Genomic DNA, 18,546 nt, shown 5'->3' with positions numbered 1-18,546 from the left:
TCCAGCCCCTACATTTGGTTTTGATGGATGAGAAGAGTAGTGCAATGAAAGGTAATTCTAGTTAGGCTAACAAAAATGCTGCTTTCACAGTAGGGGCCACAGTCCTCAACAGAGCAAGGGTCAGGAAGACTTGCCATAAGCACTCTTTATGAGACCCTAAACGCACATATTTGCTCATCTTGAAAACCTTTGGCCTCCACCTTCCATAAGACCTTTTGACCTAGTGTTAGAATTCCACAAGGCACTGGTGTCTTAGTTCCAAACTGGAGGGTTAACCCCTGGTATTAGTTGCACAGATCACAGCCCACCACTCAATTTCCGTCTAATTGTGACGTTTCCAAGATGGCAGTAGCCCCCTGGTTGTTGGGGGGCTCTGCTTCCGTTTCCGGGACAGAATCCGGAAGTGCCAGTTGAGGGTCCTCTTCCTAGCTTCAGTTGCGTCGGCAGTTGGAGGAGGACGGACGGTGATGGCGGCGGTCGCAGCGGACCCAGCTGCAGCTGCCATCCCGGCCTCCTCTGAGGAGAGAGACAGACAGCGCGAGGCAATGCCAGGCCTGGACGAACAGTGGCGCCAAGTCGAGAATGGGCGAGAGCGTCCACTGCGAGCTGGCGAAAGCTGGTGAGGCTGGGCTTCAATGAAGCCTTGGCCAAGGGAACTGTGGGGGCGTTAATATCCGCGGGGTTCTTAGAAGCCAAATTCTGAGGAAGAAGCAGTGCGAGGCGGGGAAGGGGCTTGGTGGGCCAGCGGGAGATGGGGGGCGTGGAGGTGCTAGTGAATGAACGTTTGGGGAAGAGGCGGGACCTGAATGGGGCAGTCAGCCGCCTGAGGACAAAGTGGGGTTTGTTTGTGGCAGAGGTGGGGCGTGCGGGAAATGGCCTTGGAGGTAGAGGACTGCATCTTTCGGGGCGGGGGTGAGAGGGGACTGCGTCTCGGAACCTGGAGCCTGGAAAAGAGGCTGGCTCCGTCCTTAACGCGGGGGCGTGGCGTGTGTTACGAAACGTTGCGTCGGTTGCGAGGAACGGCCTACGAGTACTTGGAGCGCCTGTGAACCAGACGAGCTTGGTGGCGTCAGCTGAAGAGCAACTCCATAGCCTATAGCTGTGGGCCGAGGGGCGGAGGGAGTGGTGGTATGGGGAGGGTGCCTGGCTCCTGGGAACGAGGCTAAGGTCTGAGGTGGGGCAAACTGTGGAGGAGGGGCGGTGCCTAGGGCAGAAAATGGCGCCTGGGAAAGAGCAAAGATTGTGACGCGATAGTTTTTGTTTGTTTGTTTTTTAAATTTATTATAGCCAAGGCCTCCTTCCTAGGACAGCAGAAAGTGCAGATGATTACAAAGGAAGGTTCTTTGAGAATTTTTTTCTATTTGATAATATTTTGTAATCAGTAGAAAATGGTTATTTAAAAAGAATCCACAGCTTTGACAAATTGTCTTTACTGATTTTAAAAAAATGCTAATCAGTGCCTCAAAATTTACTGCTTCCGGGTTCTTATTTCTCCGAGTTGCGTCTCGTCTTTTAAATTGTGAAATTCGTAAGACCTACAAAGATTATAGTATAACATTTTACATAAAGTGATGGACATCCTCCTGAAAGAAATGGTTTGTATGCTTCAAAAATGGCAAGGTCGTGAAAGACAGATGGTGAAGAACTGTTCCAGATTGAAGGAATTAATGCAGTTTAACAAGTCACAACTAAATGCAACATGTGATCCTCAGCTGGATCCTAGAACAAGGAAAAATAAATTATTTTTAAAAATCAGGGTTCTTTCTCATAATTTATTTCTCTTTCACTCTAAATTTCATTGGAAAAAATCGATGAAATTTGACTAAGGCCAGTAGATAAAATATTACTACTGATAATTTCTTGTTTGTGATAATTGTAATGTGTTTTTGAAAGAATATCCCTTGTTTGGTGAAAAATACATATTGAAAATTTAGGTACAAGGAACCATAGTATAAGCAACTTATCAAATGATTGAAAAACTAGCATATGTAAAAATGCACATGGAATAGATTATGGAAATATTGGTCATAGAATGCAGAGTTAGACAAGAGGAACAAATTCAAGAGATCCATTGTACAAAATGGTGATAATAGTTAATAGTAATCTGTTCTATACTTGAAAATTGCTTAATAGATTTTACATGTTCTTACCCCCCAAAAAGTGACATAATTGATATGTTAAGTAGCTTTGTTTTAGTGTTTGCAATGTATATATCAAAATATCATGCTGTATACCACAAATGCACACATTTTTTGTCTATTTTAAGATAAATAAAAATAACCCAAAATAGATATGGGAAAAATAAGAATAGAGCAAATGGGTAAAGTGTGTTAGATTTAGGGAATCTAAGGGCATACAGAAAAGTCTTTGTATTATTTTGCCCCCTCTTTTTTTGGAGACAGGGCCTCTATTATGTAGCCCTGGCTGTCAGGGAACTCACTATGTATACCAGGCTGGCCTTGAACTCAGAAATCTGGCTGAGATTATATGCATGCACCACCATGCTTGGCTTCCCACCCCCCATTTTCAGTGGGTTTATTAGAAAAAATTGCAGTTTTATGTGAAGATTCAGAACATTACCTTAAAAAATCCTGTGCTCCTCTCAGATGGAAATTCCCCTCCCTGCTTCATGAGAAACTGTTATCCTAAATTTTGAATTAAAGGACTCTTTTCACATGTTTCATTATCATGAAAAGCTTTTCCACCATTCATATTTGCATATATATATATATGTGTGGAGAGAGAGAGAGAGAGAGAGAAAAACTGTGTTTATGAAATAGACTGGATGCATACTGTGAGCCCAATATATGACATAGTAAATGGTATCTGTATGATGTGATTTGAGACATTAACCTTGATCTGTTGGTTATAGCTCTGTCTTCCAGGTTTCTCAAATGTTAAGATGCCATTCTTCCGTTAAGCAGTAATTTTTAAATATATATATTTAAATATATGTATATATCATATCCATCTGTTCCCCAGGATGTCCAACAACTTCCTTTCCCATGCAGTATAAATGGTAAAATCCTGAGTGACCTGCAAGGCTTTTGGAGGCTGGTACTCTACTTCCATATAACTTTTTTTTTCTCTAATCTCTCATTACCAGCCCATCAGTTCCTCCCTCTTAGGGCCACCCATATTAGACTATTGCTGTTCTTTACATTTTAGGGCCTTTTCCAGGTTTTCCCACTTTACAGAGTTCCTAAATAACAGTGCCAGTGAAATGTGTACACATTATTGGGGAGATAAATTGCAATTCCAAAACTGGAGTATATAATGATATTTTTCTGCCATTATATCATAGTTCTCCAGCAAGGAATAGCCTCAATCCATCCTGAAAATAAACAGTAAGTAGACTGTTTTTGTAGCTCATTTGGAGATGTCCAAAAAGTCCTCAAAGCTTTGGTTCCTTTCCATTGGTAGATAAGACATGAAACCCTGTCTTCTTTGCCAATAGTCTTTAAATTACCCTGCCAGTAGTGGATCTTCTTTGGGATGAGGAAGATGTTTGGAACTAAATAGAAGTGGTGGGTATACAATGCTGTGAATGTACTAAATGTTAATGAATTGTTCACTTTAAAATGGGTTAATTTTATGTTAATTTCACTTCATTAAAAAAATTACCACACCAGTGTTGGTTGAATATTAAAACCAATTTGTTTCTCCTGTTGGAATAGTTATGAAGCATTTTTGCCAAGCTCCACTTTTTGATGCTTATCTAAATTAGGTAAGAGCAAAGTATCTCAAAGTTCTATATGGGTTTGCTGCCATAGTTGGGAAATATGTGTTTATAAAGCATTTGAACTCAAGGACTAGCTCCAAGTTGTGTATCTGTGTCAGTATTATCTGCACCTCCCACCCTTGGTTTAATAGTAGATTGTCTTTAATGATTAAACTTCTTAGATGCATTTATTTGGGGGCTGGGGCACACCATGTGACTCAATGTGCTGGAGGAGGCTAGAGAACTAGTTGCAGGAGTCAGTTCCCTCCTTCCACTGTGTAGGTCCTGAGGGATCAAATTCAAGTCAGCCAGCTTGGTGGCAAGCACCTCCATCTTATCCGCCCTCCACCTTATTTTTTGATACAGGGCTTCTGGTTGAACCTAGAGGTCTGTTTCAGCCAGACTAGCCAGCAAACCTCTTATATTCTGTCTCCACTCCCCCGCAAGTACTGAGATTACCAATATGCCAGATTTTTTTGCTCAGTTTGTATGTAGATACTGAGGATCCAAACACAGCAAACACTTGACCCAGCCCTAAAGGGCTTATGTTTTGAGACCACATTCAAAACTTTAAAAAGGTAACTTCCTTAGAAAATTTTAGTTCTTGTGACAATGAATTATCTACACATTTAAATCAAGGATAGTTAAGAAACCTTGGGCAGATTTGTACAGGGTACAGACAACTTCCTAACAGAGTAAACAACTGTGGAGTTCTTTGTTTTCTTTCGAGACAGGGTTTCTCTGTGTGCCCTGGCTGTCCTGAAACTCGCTCTGTAGACCAGACTGATCTTGAACTCAGAGATCTGCCTGCCTCTACCTCCTGAGTGCTGGGATCAAGGGTATGTGCCATCTCTGCCAGGCCCAGCTGGAGTTCCTAAGTAAAGGAAGAAAGATAGCTAGGTTTAGAGAGGTGCACAGTATATGAAGAGGACATTAAGAAAGGTTGAGGAAAGATATTTACAGTAATATGGCTAATCCTACATGATCAACTGTACTTAGGAAGATAAACTTTTTTATTTTGAAATCTCACACTGTAGCTCAGGCTGGCCACAGACTTGTGATAGTTCTTTGCTAGCCTCCAAAGTTCATTTTTTTGATGTGTCATTTTCAAAAATATTTTAAATAGGAAGAACTTGGAATGCTAACACATACTTGTAGGTTCTTTAATCCCAGCACTAGGGAGGTAGAGACGGGGATCAGCAAGTCAAGGTCAATGTAGGCTACATGTGAAGTTGTTTAAAAAAAAAAGTTGGAAAAAATAAAAATTTACAAAAATTTCAAATTGAAACTTCCCGGTGGTGTAGCACATGCTTTAATGCCAACACTCTGGAAACAAAGGCAGGCCAGGTCTACAAAGTGAGTTCCAGGTCATACAGTGAAGTCTGTCTCAAAAAAATTGAATGAGCCAGGCCGTGGTGGCTCATGCCTTTAATCCCAGCACTCAGGAGACAGAGGCAGGCGGATCTCTGTGAGTTCGAGGCCAGCCTGGTCTACAGAGCTAGTCCAGGACAGGCTCCAAAGCTACAGAGAAACCCTGTCTCGAAAAACCAAAAAAAAAATTGAATGAATATATATATGAATATATATATATATCCATCCTTTTATGGGAGAAAAGCAACTTTGTGTTATCTCCCAGAGATAATTTAGGCATAAAAGAACATTTTTGCCAAGTTTGGAAAGACAGATAAGCAGTACTTAAGAGATATGGTCATGGTGGCTCATTTGTGTGATTTCGGCATTCAGGAGGCAGAAGAAGGAAGATTGCCTCAAGTTTGAGGCCAGTCTGGGAAGAATATTTAGAAAACAAGATGGGCATGGTAAAACACGTTTGAAATTCTAGCACTTGGGAAGCTAAAGCAGGAGGGCCATGAGTTTGAGGCTATCCAGGGCAACATAATGAGTTCTAGTCCAACTGTGGAGCTACAATGTGAAACTCAGCCGGGCGGTGGTGGCGCAAGCCTTTAATCCCAGCACTCGGGAGGCAGAGGCAGGTGGATCTCTGTGAGTTCGAGGCCAGCCTGGTCTCCAAAGCGAGTTCCAGGAAAGGTGCAAAGCTACACAGAGAAACCCTGTCTCAAAAAAAAAATGTGAAACTCAGTCTCAAAGAAAAACATTATAAGCAGGACAAGAAGTATAGTTAGTTTTATAAGAACATAAGTAAAGATTATTAGGTGCTTATGGTCATCCTCCTTACATAGTTCAAGGTCAGCCTGGGCTACATAGGATCCTGTCTCAACAAAAGAGATGAATTAAGAGTATGCAGTCAGACGTTGATGGCGCGTGCCTTTAATCCCAGCATTCTGGAGACAGAGACAGGCAATCTCTGAGTACTAGGCCAGCCTAGTCTATATAGTGAGTTCCAGGACAGCCAGACCTACAAAGTAAGACCTTGTCTCAAAACAAAAAAGTAGAATGTAGGGACTGGAGAGATGGCTCAGTGGTTAAGAGCATTGGCTGCTCTTCCAGAGGACCCGGGTTCAATTCCCAGCACTCACATGACAGCTCACAACTGTCTGTAACTCCAGTTCCAGGGGACCTGACACCTCCACACCAATGTACATAAAATAAATTTAAATAAATTATTTAAAAAATAGAATGTAAAAAGGGGGCAGGAGAAATAGCTCAGCAATTAAGATTACATACTGCTTACAGAGGTCCTGAGTTTGGTTCCCAACACTCATATAGGTGGCCTACAAACACCTGTAACTCTAGCTCCAGGGAATCTGATGTCCTCTTCTTACCTCCAAGAGCCCCTGAAATAATGTGCACATACTCAAACACACGTACATAATTAAAAGTATGAAAACGAAAGCACTAAAGCCAGGCAGTGATGCCGCATGCCTTGATCCCAGCACTTGGGAGGCAGAGCCAGGCAGATCTCTGTGAGTTCGAGGCCAGCCTGGTCTACAGAGCGAGATCCAGGACAGGCACCAAAACTACACGAGAAACCCTGACTCAAAAAAAAAAAAAAGCACTAAGAATTGGTAATAATTTGGCAACAAAAGATGACTATAGTAATTTTATACAAAAGACCCAAATCTTAATTATCTTTTGGTGTGTTGACCACAGGATAATGGGCAGTAAAGAACTTACTAGTAAGCCTTTATGTGTACTTCAACTTATTTAAATAAATTTGATAGAGCAATGTTATATTTATCACCTGTAACTTTTTTTAAATTGTTGTGCGGGGTGGTGGTGATAGGCTGGTGATAGGAGTAATGAAAGAATTTACTAAGATGGAAAAAGGCACAAGCAGAGAGTTTATTAGGTAAGAGGTGGCTTTCATTGAAGCAGGAGTGTTCTGTGCAGGCAGTTAAGCAGTGTTTCAATGATGCAGTGCCCTGTAATTGGGGTTAACTCTTTCTAACCAGGTAACAGTCATCAGTGGCCTTGCTTTGATCCCATCCTGCCCTGAGTCAGTACTACTTTGTTCTGAGGATATCTGTCCCAGAGTGCTGTCTACATTTATTTCCCCCCACATTCAAAGCAATTTTCCTTCCAAGTGCTTACCTGGCTAGGTGTGTGTGTGTGTGTGTGTGTGTGTGTGTGTGTGTGTGTGTGTGTGTGTGTGTGAGAGAGAGAGAGAGAGAGAGAGAGAGAGAGAGAGAGAGAGAGAGAGAGAGAGAGAGAGAATTCAATTTAAGACCTCTTGTATGCTAGGCAAGTGGTCTACGATTAAACTATATTCCCAATCCTAAACAAACTGAAGTTTTGCTACAGAGTGATTTTAATGTTAAATTTACATTTAAAATCTACTTTTTAAGAAGTTGAGAGGCTAGAGAGATGGTTCAGTGGTTAAAAGGGTATACTGCTCTTGAAGAAGACCCAACTTCAATTCCCAACACTAATGTCAAGGCAGCTCACAATTGCCTTTGGCCTCTGTGAGCACTTACACTCATGTGCACATGTCCACCCACAGACATGTAGGGATACACATAATTAAAAATAAAATCTTGTTTTTAAAGTTGAGCCATGCCTCCCTTTGCGTTGAAAATATTATTAACTAAATTCACTCTACTTCATAAGAGAACCTCATAAACTAACTGTAGAGGCCAGTAAAGCTGGAAAGAGGAATGATGATGTACATGTTGGTAGGTTGAATGATAGATTTGTGGCATGAGCTCCTAGGTGGGAATGTGTGTTTTCCTGGAACGAATGATATGGCATGGTCTGGGGAGTGGAGAGGGTAAAACACAAAACACAAAAACACAGAAATTCAAAGCCAAGTGTGATATATGTCTATAATCCTAGCATGGAAGCTGAAGCAACAAGTTCACTGCCAACCAGTACTGTGTAGTGAAACCATGTCTCAAAAGAGACCCCAAACCAAATTCATAGCATAGCTGAAAATGGGGGTAGGTACACACCTTTTACTCCCAGCATTTGGGAAGCTGAAGCAGAAAGATCTGGAGAGCTTAAGGCCAGCTTGGGCTACATATATAGTATATTTCAGGCCTGTCTGGGTGTTATAAGATTTCATTTAAAAAAACAGAGGGTAATGAATGAAAAAATTTGAGTAATCTCATGTCCAAATATGCATTTCACTGAATAAATTTTGCTTTTCACTTATTTTTACATGTTGCTGAAATTTTTCTTCTTGAATTATAGTGGATTGATAGTTAATTTTGCAAGTGATGAGAAGTTGTATAGCTAGCTCGTAAATAATCATATGACACCCTTGTTGTCTGTCTGGGTTCCAGGTTCCTTGTGGAGCAACACTGGTATAAACAGTGGGAGGTGTACGTGAAAGAAGGGAACCAGGATGCTAACACCTTTCCTGGCTGTATCAACAATGCTGGGCTCTTCGAAGGTACCAAGCTTCTGCCTCTCCCCATCAACCTTGTGCTGGAGTTCTGATCCTTTCTGTCCCCACAAGTGACCATACACACATTCTCTATGCTTAGTCATTGATGGAGTGGCCAGAGTTCCTTTCTTAATCCATGCTTTGCTTTGTCCACCCCCTTACCCCCTGCAGATCAGATAAGCTGGCACCTCAGGGAGGGACTGCTAGAAGGAGATGATTATGTGCTGCTCCCAGCAACTGCTTGGAATTACCTGGTCAGCTGGTATGGCTTAGAAGATGGCCAGCCTCCTATTGAGCGCAAGGTATATGGGTGGGGCACATGCTAGGGTTGTATGTTAGTTTTTTATGGGAAGTTGGGGAGGAGGAAGACCATGTAGGCTCAGGGTAGGTCCAGAGTTGTGTGTACCTGTATTCCCCTGTCAGTTGGGTGAGTTTATGGGTGTTGGTACCCCTCTGCCTTCACAGGTCATAGAACTTCCTGGAGTCCGAAAGGTGGAATTATACCCAATAGAGCTGCTGCTTGTCCAGCACAGTGATATGGAAACGGCTCTTACCATTCAGTTCAGCCACACTGATTCTCTGGGTGAGTCTCAGGGCCTCTGGAACAAATTGTTGTTTCTAATCGTGAGTCACACAGTGACTTGAGGATGTGTGGGGATCAAGTTACAGCATCCTGAGAAGGCAGCAGTCAAACTGGAAGACTAAAGTGGTGGCGGCCAAGTTGAGCATTGACCCTGGGTGTCTACTGGAGTCCAGAGAGGATGAGCTATAGTCCAGTTGCTTGAGTGGGGTGGAAAAGAGTGTTTATTTACTGGGAGGGTCTCAAGTTCTGAGTGTGTTAAGTCTGAAAATGAGCTAAAGCTATCAAATGGATTAGTATTCTGGGGCCCCAGAATATATGGTCATGTTCCATGACCCTCCACAGACCTAGTCTTGCAAACAGCTCGGGAGCAGTTTCTGGTGGAGCCTCAGGAAGACACACGCCTCTGGATCAAGAACTCAGAGGGCTCTTTGGATCGATTGTGCAATACACAGATCACACTACTTGATGCCTCCCTTGAGACTGGGCAGGTAACAATGGGGAAGTTTTCTCTGTACAGGTAGCCTAGTGGACAGATTTCTGGCAGTAGTCAGACCAGGGAAGGGCAGGGTGCCCTTTAGGCCTTCCATTAATACTTCTCTTTTTCCTTTCTCTACCTCTAACCCAGTTGGTCATCATGGAGACCCGAAACAAAGATGGCACTTGGCCCAGCGCACAGCTGTGTGGCATGTGAGCCCTCGGGGTGTCATGCAGAGTTGGGGCACCCCACAGTAGTCAGATAAAACCTATGGGTACAGAGCACCCACCTGTAGTAGGCCCTTTAGCTCATAGGGTTTCTCATCCAACCCCAGGAACAACGTGCCAGAAGAGGATGAAGAATTCCAGGGCCAGCCGGGCATCTGTGGCCTTACCAATCTGGGCAACACGTGCTTCATGAACTCGGCCCTACAGGTTGGGCCATGAGATCATGTCTGGCACAGCTACAGGGGTTAGGTACTGGGGACAGAGCTAGGGGATGGTGGGGGAATGCTGATTATAGTACAAGGGGTCAGGTTGAAAGCCAAGGCTCCATGAATCTGATCTGATGTGCCCACATTTTCTCTTGAAGTATCAACACCTTCTCCCTCTACTTGCTCCCCATTCTCCCTTCTTTCCTTTGGCACTACCATTTCCCTCCTCCAGAGATACTGACATCTTTCCCTGATACTTTTACTGCATTCACACCACCAACCCTTCCCCTTCTCTCTCCCATTTCCCTCTCCGCCTTCCTTTTTCTGTTCTCACTTGGGCCACCTCACCTCTCCTCTACCTCTTTCACTGGGCCCCACTACCACAGTGCCTCAGCAATGTGCCACAGCTTACGGAGTACTTTCTCAACAACCGCTACCTGGAGGAACTCAATTTCCGGAACCCTCTGGGCATGAAGGGTGAGCTTGCTGAGGCCTATGCAGATCTGGTAAAGCAGACTTGGTCTGGCTACCACCGCTCCATTGTGCCGAATGTGTTCAAGGTGTGACTCAACCCCCTGGCCTCCCACCTTCCTTTCTCTTGTTTCTCCTAACTCCTGCTCACTCTACCATTTGACTGTCTCCTCAGAACAAGGTTGGCCATTTTGCATCCCAGTTTCTGGGCTACCAACAGCATGACTCACAGGAACTACTGTCATTCCTCCTGGATGGGTTACATGAGGACCTCAATCGAGTCAAAAAGAAAGAATATGTTGAGCTGTGCAATGGTGCTGGGCGACCAGATTTGGTAGGCTACCCATTAAAGCTACATGGCCATGGCCTTAGGAGTTCTCTGGTTTCCCTGATCTACCTAACATCTTACCATTTCCTCATTTCCCCTACCTTGACCTTCACCCCAACCTTAGTCATCGCACCATGTCTGCTCCCATACCTACCTCAGAGTTAACCCTAATCAGGCTCCTGTCCTTCATAAATCCCAGATCTGACAGTAAACATAGGTTCCAGATAGACCGAGCTGTCACTCTTTCCCTAAAACCCCTATGAATCCACCCCCAAGCTTTCCCTCTGCTCCTAACCCACCATGACACTTGTCAACAGGAAGTGGCTCAGGAAGCCTGGCAAAACCATAAACGACGAAATGATTCTGTGATTGTGGATACTTTCCATGGCCTCTTCAAGTCCACTCTGGTGTGCCCTGATTGTGGCAATGTCTCTGTGACCTTTGACCCCTTCTGCTACCTCAGTGTGCCACTGCCTGTCTGCTCCAGGAGGGTCTTGGAGGTCTTCTTTGTCCCCATGGATCCCCGCCGCAAGCCAGAACAGGTGAGGGTATGGGAACACAATGAGGGACATGTCAGAATTTGATTACTTTCCTCAAGGTTTTTTGCATTAACCTGCCATAAGCTCTTTTCATCTTCTATGGATGGCATTTCTCCCTCAGCACCGGGTTGTGGTCCCCAAGAAAGGCAATATTTCAGATCTGTGTGTGGCTCTGTCCACACACACAAGTGTTGCACCAGACAAGGTAAGACTTTGCAGAGGGAGGCTGGGTAGATAGGATTTAAAGGAAGAAGGGCCTTGCACACTGACTGTTCCCATGCCCCGTCCTGTTCCCAGATGATAGTAGCTGATGTCTTCAGTCACCGATTCTATAAGCTCTACCAGCTGGAGGATCCTCTGAGTGGCATCTTGGATCGTGATGATATCTTTGTGTGAGTGACAAGACTAAGGGGGGTTAAATAGAGGAAGCTCCCTCCACCTTTTGTTTTGCCTTGCTGGGGATGGAACCCAGAAGCATGTTAGGCAAGTACTCTTAGTCCAATATTTATACTCATAAATAAATAAATAAGTATAGAGACACAGAGGCAGAGAGATTGTCTCCCTGTATAGCCCTAGCTGACCTGGAAAATGTAGCCCATACTGTCCTCAGATTTAAAAGATCCACCCACCTCTGCCTCCCAGGTACTGGGATTAAAGGTATATACCGCTATGTCCAGCAATATGCTCCTTTTGAAATGTATCCATTTTGTGGGTGCTGGAATTAGAATCCAAGCCCCCTGCATGCTAGGCAAGTGCCCTACCACTGAACTATGCCTTGCTTTCCACAAGAGTTTTTAAACTTTGGGCAACTAAAAACTAAACAGTGCTTTGTGAATAGAAATTTTCTTTGTAAACCAAAGTGTTTTCCACAGGAAAAGTGTTTTAATCCTTGTTTTTTATTAACCTCCTCAGTATTTCCATGTTACCAAAGCTCTTTCTAAAACAGCACATAGACAAAGTACTATGAAAGTCATCTAGTAGTTCATAAAGTACCAAATATTTTACAGATTTTTAGGCCCCTTAAAATATTTTGGGAAAAGGATAGACAGATTACTCTGATTAAGAGTACTGGCTACTCTTCCAGAGGACCCAGGTTCAATTTTCAGTACCCACATGGAAGCTCACAACCATCTGTAACTCTAGTCTCAGGGGCTCCAATGCCCTCTTTTGGCCTCTGCAGTCACCAGGCACACGTTTGATACACAGACATACATACAGGCAGAATACCCATACACATAAAATAAGAATGATAAAATATTTGGGAGAGGCAGGCAAGATGGCTCAGTGGGTAAAAACACTTGCACAAGCTTGACAACCTGAACCCGTGATGGAGGGAGGGAACTGACTCTTGAAAAATGTAGTCTAACCTCCATGTGTGTCATGGCATGTGTACACCCATACTCAAAAACACTCACTAATAATAAATGAAAAAAAGAAAACCCTACACTTTTTTGGACTGAGGTGAATGAATGGAGCAATTGGAGGGCAAAGTTAGGGAATCTTTCTTGTGATTCTTTAGTCAAAAATAAACTAATCATCCCCACCCCCACCATACACACACAGATATGAGGTGACCGGTCGGATTGAACCTGTTGAGGGTTCAAGAGATGATATTGTGGTTCCTGTTTACCTGCGAGAGCGCACCCCATCCCGAGACTACAACAACTCCTACTATGGTCTGATACTTTTTGGGCACCCTCTCCTGGTGTCTGTGCCCCGGGACCGGTTCTCCTGGGAGGGCCTATATAACATCCTGATGTACCGGCTTTCGTAAGTACCACTTTTCTAGGGTTGGGGAGGTGGGTTTGAGTGAGGAGACCAAGGTCAACACTCAGACTTGGGTTCTGAGTTTGGCACATCCAAATGACAGTTCAAATTGAACATGGCAGAAGAACTTCCAGGGCTTTTTCTTTTTCTAAACCTCTGGCTTCTCTTTGGTACTGGGAATACAGAGGTGAACAAGATAAAGTAGAGACAATTTGCTGGCCGGTGGTGGCGCACGCCTTTAATCCCAGCACTTGGGAGGCAGAGGCAGAAGGATCTCTGTAAGTTCAAGGCCAGCCTGGGCTACAGAGTGAGCTCCAGGAAAGACGCAAAGCTACACAGAGAAACCCTGTCTTGAAAAACCAAAAAAAAAAAAAAAAAAAAAGTAGAGACAATTTCATTTTGTATGTAATTATCTAATTATCTCTACAGAAAAACTTGGATGTATTTTATTTTCATTTTTATTTATTTATTTTTTTTCTATTATCAGCTTGATACAGTACAAATTTTTATCCTAATAGTGAAATGTTTCTGAGGCTTGCCCAGTAATTGAGTAAAACCAAAACTTATTGTAAGCCACAGTCATCCTAGGGTCCCCCCTGCTATGTAGCCTCCCTGGTTCTGTGGGTTGTAGTCTGATTGTTCTTTGCTTTATATCTAGTATCCACTTATGAGTGAGTACATACCATGTTTGTCCTTCTGGGTTTGGGTTACCTCACTCAGGATGATTTTTTCTAGTTCCATTTGCCTGCAAATTTCATGCCGTCATTGTTTTTCTCTGCTGAGTAGTACTCCATTGTGTATATGTACCACATTTTCTTAATCCATTCTTCAGTTGAAGGGCATCTAGGTTGTTTCCAGGTTCTGACTATTACGAATAGTGCTGCTATGAACATAGTTGAGCATGTATCTTTGTGGTATGATTGAGCATTCCTTGGGTATATGCTCAAGAGTGGTATGGCTGGGTCTTGAGGTAGATCGATTCCCAATTTTCTGAGAAACCGCCATACTGATTTCCACAGTGGTTGTACAAGTTTGCACTCCCACCAACAGTGGAGGAGTGTTCCCTTTGCTCCGCAGACTTGGATGTATTTTTACTAGTAGTTTATTCTTGTATCTAAAATCCAGAGTCCTTACTATGGAAGGCAAGCAAAGCTACATTATCTGGATTAATTTCTCCTACATTCTAATTCAAAAGTTCATCCTTGCCAGGCAGTGGTGGTGCATGCCTTTAATTCTAGCACTCAGGAGGCAGAGGCAGGCAGTTCTCTGTGAGATTGAGGCCAGGCTGGTCTTCAGAGCAAGTTCCAGCACAGTCAAGGCTATTATTACACAGAGAAACCTTGTTTCAAAAAACCAAAAAAAAATGCCTCAAAATAAAAAATTTTCAGATAAGGGTTGAGAATGTTGCTCAGTGTTGAAGCATTAGCTTAGCATTCTCAAGACCTAGGAAGGGAAGAAAGAAACCTGTTTATGTGTAAGTTTACCACTGACTTCTTTACCATACCCAAGTAAAACCTTGGGATGCCTTACCATCCTTGTGCCCCTGCCTTGGGAGTCTTCTCTGCTCTGTTACAGACGCTACGTGACCAAACCCACCTCAGATGAGGATGATGGGGATGAGAAAGGTGAGGCCACAAGGAGGTGAGAAGGGAGAGAGGCCCAATAAGGATGAATGTATCTTACTTTGTAGGGGTAAAGGGCTGAGGAGCAGTAGGTTTGGGGGATATGTATGACCCATACAGGGTCCCTCAGGATATGTGTTGAAGCCCAGTTCCCTGGAGTACCCACATTTCCATCCCTGATGTCCTTCTCATCCTAGGTGATGAGGATGATGATGACAACGAAGACAGCAGCAGTGATGAAGAAAAAGAGGAAGTGCCTGGGCCTTCCACTAGCAGTAGTGTCCAAGAAACAGAGCAGGAGCAGGCTGGGCCCAGCTCTGGGGTCACCAGGAGATGCCCATTCCTCTTAGACAACAGCCTTCACACATCTCAGTGGCCCCCAAGGCGACGACGAAAGCAACTGTTTACTCTGCAGACAGTGAATTCCAATGGAACCAGTGACCGGACCACCTCCCCTGAGGAAGTTCAAAGTATGTCATTTGCCTGGGGTTTCAGATAGCAGGAGGAAGGATCTCTTAGCAACAGAAACATAACCTTTTCCTCTGCACCCCTAGCTCAGCCATACATTGCCATGGATTGGGAGCCAGAGATGAAGAAGCGTTACTACGATGAAGTGGAGGCTGAGGTAAATGGAAATGGGACCCTAGGGATGGGAGATCTTTACTGCTCATACCTCAACCCTTTATGCATCCTCCCCCTAACTTCAGCTAGGAACAGAGCCAAGAGATTCAGGTCCAGGACCGGCCTGGTCTTGGCACCTCCACACTTCTGGGAGCGCCATGGCCTCAGGTTCTGACTCACTTGGTCTGTGATTCCACACTGCCATATTTTTCTTGACCTTCCTCATGCCTGATCCTCTGGACACTAACTCCCCTCCCCAGGGCTATGTGAAGCATGACTGCGTGGGCTACATGCTGAAGAAAAGTCCAGTGCAGCTGCAGGAGTGCATCAAACTCTTTACCACTGTGGAAACCCTTGAGAAGGAGAACCCTTGGTGAGGGCCTGGCATGGTCAGGAGAGCCTTTGTTTAACAGAAATACTCACAAACAAGAACAAATGAGAGTACCAGGCATACTGAAAGTCAGAGCATCCTTTACAAAATGAAAGCAAGTGGTACATGCCTGCAGTCTCTTAGTGAAGCTGTCTGAGAGGGAGAGGGAAGGAATGAGAAGGAAGCTCTGTAGGCCAGATGGTGTGCATGAAGAACACACAAGGCAGGTGCTCAGAGTGTCTGTCCATTCCTGACTTGGGTTCTATCTGTAGGTACTGTTCCTCCTGCAAGCAGCACCAGCTGGCCACCAAGAAGCTAGACCTCTGGATGTTGCCTGAAGTTCTCATTATCCACCTGAAGCGTTTTTCGTTTTCCAAATTTTCTCGGGAGAAGTTGGACACCCTGGTGCAGTTTCCTATCCGGTCAGGAGCCTTTGAGAGAAAGGCTGTGTGTGGGAAATGGGAAGGCACAGGTGGACCCCACCAGTATTTACTGTCTTCTCACCCACAGGGACCTGGATTTTTCTGAGTTTGTCATCAAACCAAAGAATGAGTCTGCTCCAGACCTGTACAAATATGATCTCATCGCAGTTTCCAATCATTATGGTGGCATGCGTGATGGACACTGTATGTGCCAGCCTTTGGGCAGGGAAATGCCCTGGGGATAGGGGGTTATACTAGGGGTCAGGATGTACCCAATATGTGACTAGGTATATGGGCCAGAGACAAAATTATCAAGGCAAGGTGAGCATAAAAGTAGATGTGGATACCCCAGAGAGCCAGGAGGGTGGTAAGAATGGCTTTTTGTTTATTTCAGATACAACATTTGCCTGCAACAAGGACAGTGGCCAGTGGCACTACTTTGATGACAATAGTGTCTCACCTGTGAATGAGAATCAGATTGAGGTATAGCTTCTGTATCCCCACTTGCCCCCCTTTCCTATTATCCCCTTCTGACTTCCAAACTGACCCATGGCCTCTTCCTACAGTCCAAGGCAGCCTATGTCTTGTTCTACCAACGCCAAGATGTGGGTCGACGCCAGTCCCAGACTGCTTCATCTGGCACCCCCGCTTCTCCTGCCTCTGATTCTACACCCAACCCTGAAATCATGGATGTTAACTAGGGGCGCTGGAACTACCACAGAGAAGGAAGCCCCTTTCACCACTCCCTCATGTCTCCCCCAACCCTTACCTGTGTTCATTGCCCCCCAGGCATTGCAGGCTTAGTCTGTGGCTACTGTTTTCTTGTACCGCTGTATTACTCTCTCAGAAAGAAGAGGCCCTGTGCCCCTTGCAGTGTGCCCCTTCCTGTGTGTGCCCGTACAGCAGTGACTTCCCCTCTTAGTCTTATTTATGCTGCCCCTTCCCATCTTTTCCTTACCCCAAAGTGTTCTTAGTAGCTGGTAAGGGGTTCACATGAACACAGAGTGTATTTTCTTATTGACACCATATTCCTTCTGCTGTGTTAAATATACATAAAAGCTCCAGTCTGTCCCACGCTTAACAGTGTTGTTGTTTTTTTCTCTATGTACTTACTGTTTTCTTCCCTATGTACATAGGTCTTTGTTCTGCGTACTTATTGAAGATCAGGTGTGGTATGTGGTTGATGTTGTTCTGAGTGGGTTTGTTGTTTTTGAGACAGGGTCTGTCAATGTAGCTTTGGCTGTCCTGGAACTCCCTGGGTAGACCAGGCTGGCCTTCTTTCTACTCAGAGATTGACCTGCCTCTGCCTCCCGAGTACTGGGATTAAAGGCGTGGCTACAACACCTGGCAGTTTTGAGTGGTTATCAATCGCCTGTGCCATAGGTGCTGTCTTTCAAAAGCTTTTAAAATACTTGCTGTAGGGATTATGTGGCTAGCTTGGAACTTGCTATATTGACCAGGCTGGCCTTGAACTTGAAGCAGTCTTCCTGTTTGCCTCCTGAACACTAGGATTACAAGCATGCATTACCACATCTGGCTCCAAGGTGTTTTACAAATATCAACTCCTGCCCTCTTAGTAGACTCTTGCTAAAGAGTTGTCATCTCTAGTTTCGGGAAAACAGGTACAGAAGTAAAGGAATGGCTTTTTCTATCAGCTTATCTGTATATTAGTCTAGATTCTTGAACTGAAGATCTTTTGAGGGATCTGAAATGCACTACAGATAATACACTGAGGACACATGTGGAAGTGACAGGCATAGCTGTGGGCAAACATTGTTTGGGGGCATAAAGATACTCACTGACCACCACTCAGGTCCTAATACTACCCTCTGAGAAGACTGTCCTTAGAAGAACTATGAAGCTAGTATACCTGGGCCAGGTCGGCCAGCTGTTTCTATTATCTCTGGGATTGGTCCCCTGTCCCACCAGGACCACAACCCCCACTAGGAACTTGTGCTCCTATCTCCCCAGAGAAAAATACAGTGGGATTATTTGCCAAAGGACATGACTGAATAGTCAAAAGATTAATGTGAATACTGAACATCCCTCATAGGATGCTGCCCAGGGGAGCCAATCATCACCTCTGGGAACAGCTGTGGGTGGAATAGACAGGATAAATGTGTGGCATCTGGGTATAACTAAGCTACCTAGCCCTAGTGAGGGAGGGAATACTGATTAGTGGCACCCAAAGAGCTATTCCCACTAAGTTTGCAGTGGCCTGGCAAAAAAGTAAAAGAAAGGAGACATACAACTCAGGAACAGCTAAGTGGAAGACATGTAGAGGGTGAGATATGGGGAGTGGGCACCTTCCAGACCCTTTATGCATATGCTTACTGACCAGAAGCTCTCTAAGCCTAATATAGGGGTGCTTACAGAAATTCCATTACATA

The 18,546-nt window shown here is 44.4% G+C and overlaps 1 protein-coding gene across 1 annotated transcript; it reads left to right on the top strand.

Annotated features, from left to right (window-relative positions):
* Positions 1 to 421: 421 nt before the first annotated feature.
* On the top strand, positions 422 to 17,237 carry Usp11 (ubiquitin specific peptidase 11). Its single transcript, XM_052728689.1, has 21 exons — positions 422 to 619; positions 8,422 to 8,531; positions 8,697 to 8,827; positions 8,991 to 9,108; positions 9,451 to 9,596; positions 9,734 to 9,795; positions 9,918 to 10,017; positions 10,403 to 10,576; positions 10,663 to 10,821; positions 11,133 to 11,357; positions 11,476 to 11,559; positions 11,652 to 11,746; positions 12,918 to 13,124; positions 14,697 to 14,746; positions 14,941 to 15,213; positions 15,298 to 15,368; positions 15,625 to 15,737; positions 16,007 to 16,156; positions 16,245 to 16,360; positions 16,551 to 16,639; positions 16,723 to 17,237. Exons 1-21 carry the CDS (start codon positions 468 to 470, stop codon positions 16,855 to 16,857), a joined length of 2,760 nt encoding a protein of 919 aa, XP_052584649.1. The 5' UTR covers positions 422 to 467; the 3' UTR covers positions 16,858 to 17,237.
* The last annotated feature ends 1,309 nt before the right edge of the window (positions 17,238 to 18,546 follow it).

Source organism: Peromyscus californicus, unplaced genomic scaffold, assembly GCF_007827085.1.
Source record: "Peromyscus californicus insignis strain IS unplaced genomic scaffold, ASM782708v3 Scaffold_10__1_contigs__length_136768540, whole genome shotgun sequence".
NCBI classification, from domain to species: Eukaryota; Metazoa; Chordata; class Mammalia; order Rodentia; family Cricetidae; genus Peromyscus; species Peromyscus californicus.
This window is presented reverse-complemented; position numbering and strand designations above follow the sequence as displayed.

Bases quoted from the DNA above. Each gene is read 5' to 3' on its own strand.
- Usp11 (XM_052728689.1), top strand. From the start codon at position 468: ATGGCGGCGGTCGCAGCGGACCCAGCTGCAGCTGCCATCCCGGCCTCC. The intron at 10,018-10,402 runs GTTGGGCCATGA...CCACTACCACAG, and splicing joins TCATGAACTCGGCCCTACAG to TGCCTCAGCAATGTGCCACA. The intron at 15,214-15,297 runs GTATGTCATTTG...CTGCACCCCTAG, and splicing joins CTCCCCTGAGGAAGTTCAAA to CTCAGCCATACATTGCCATG.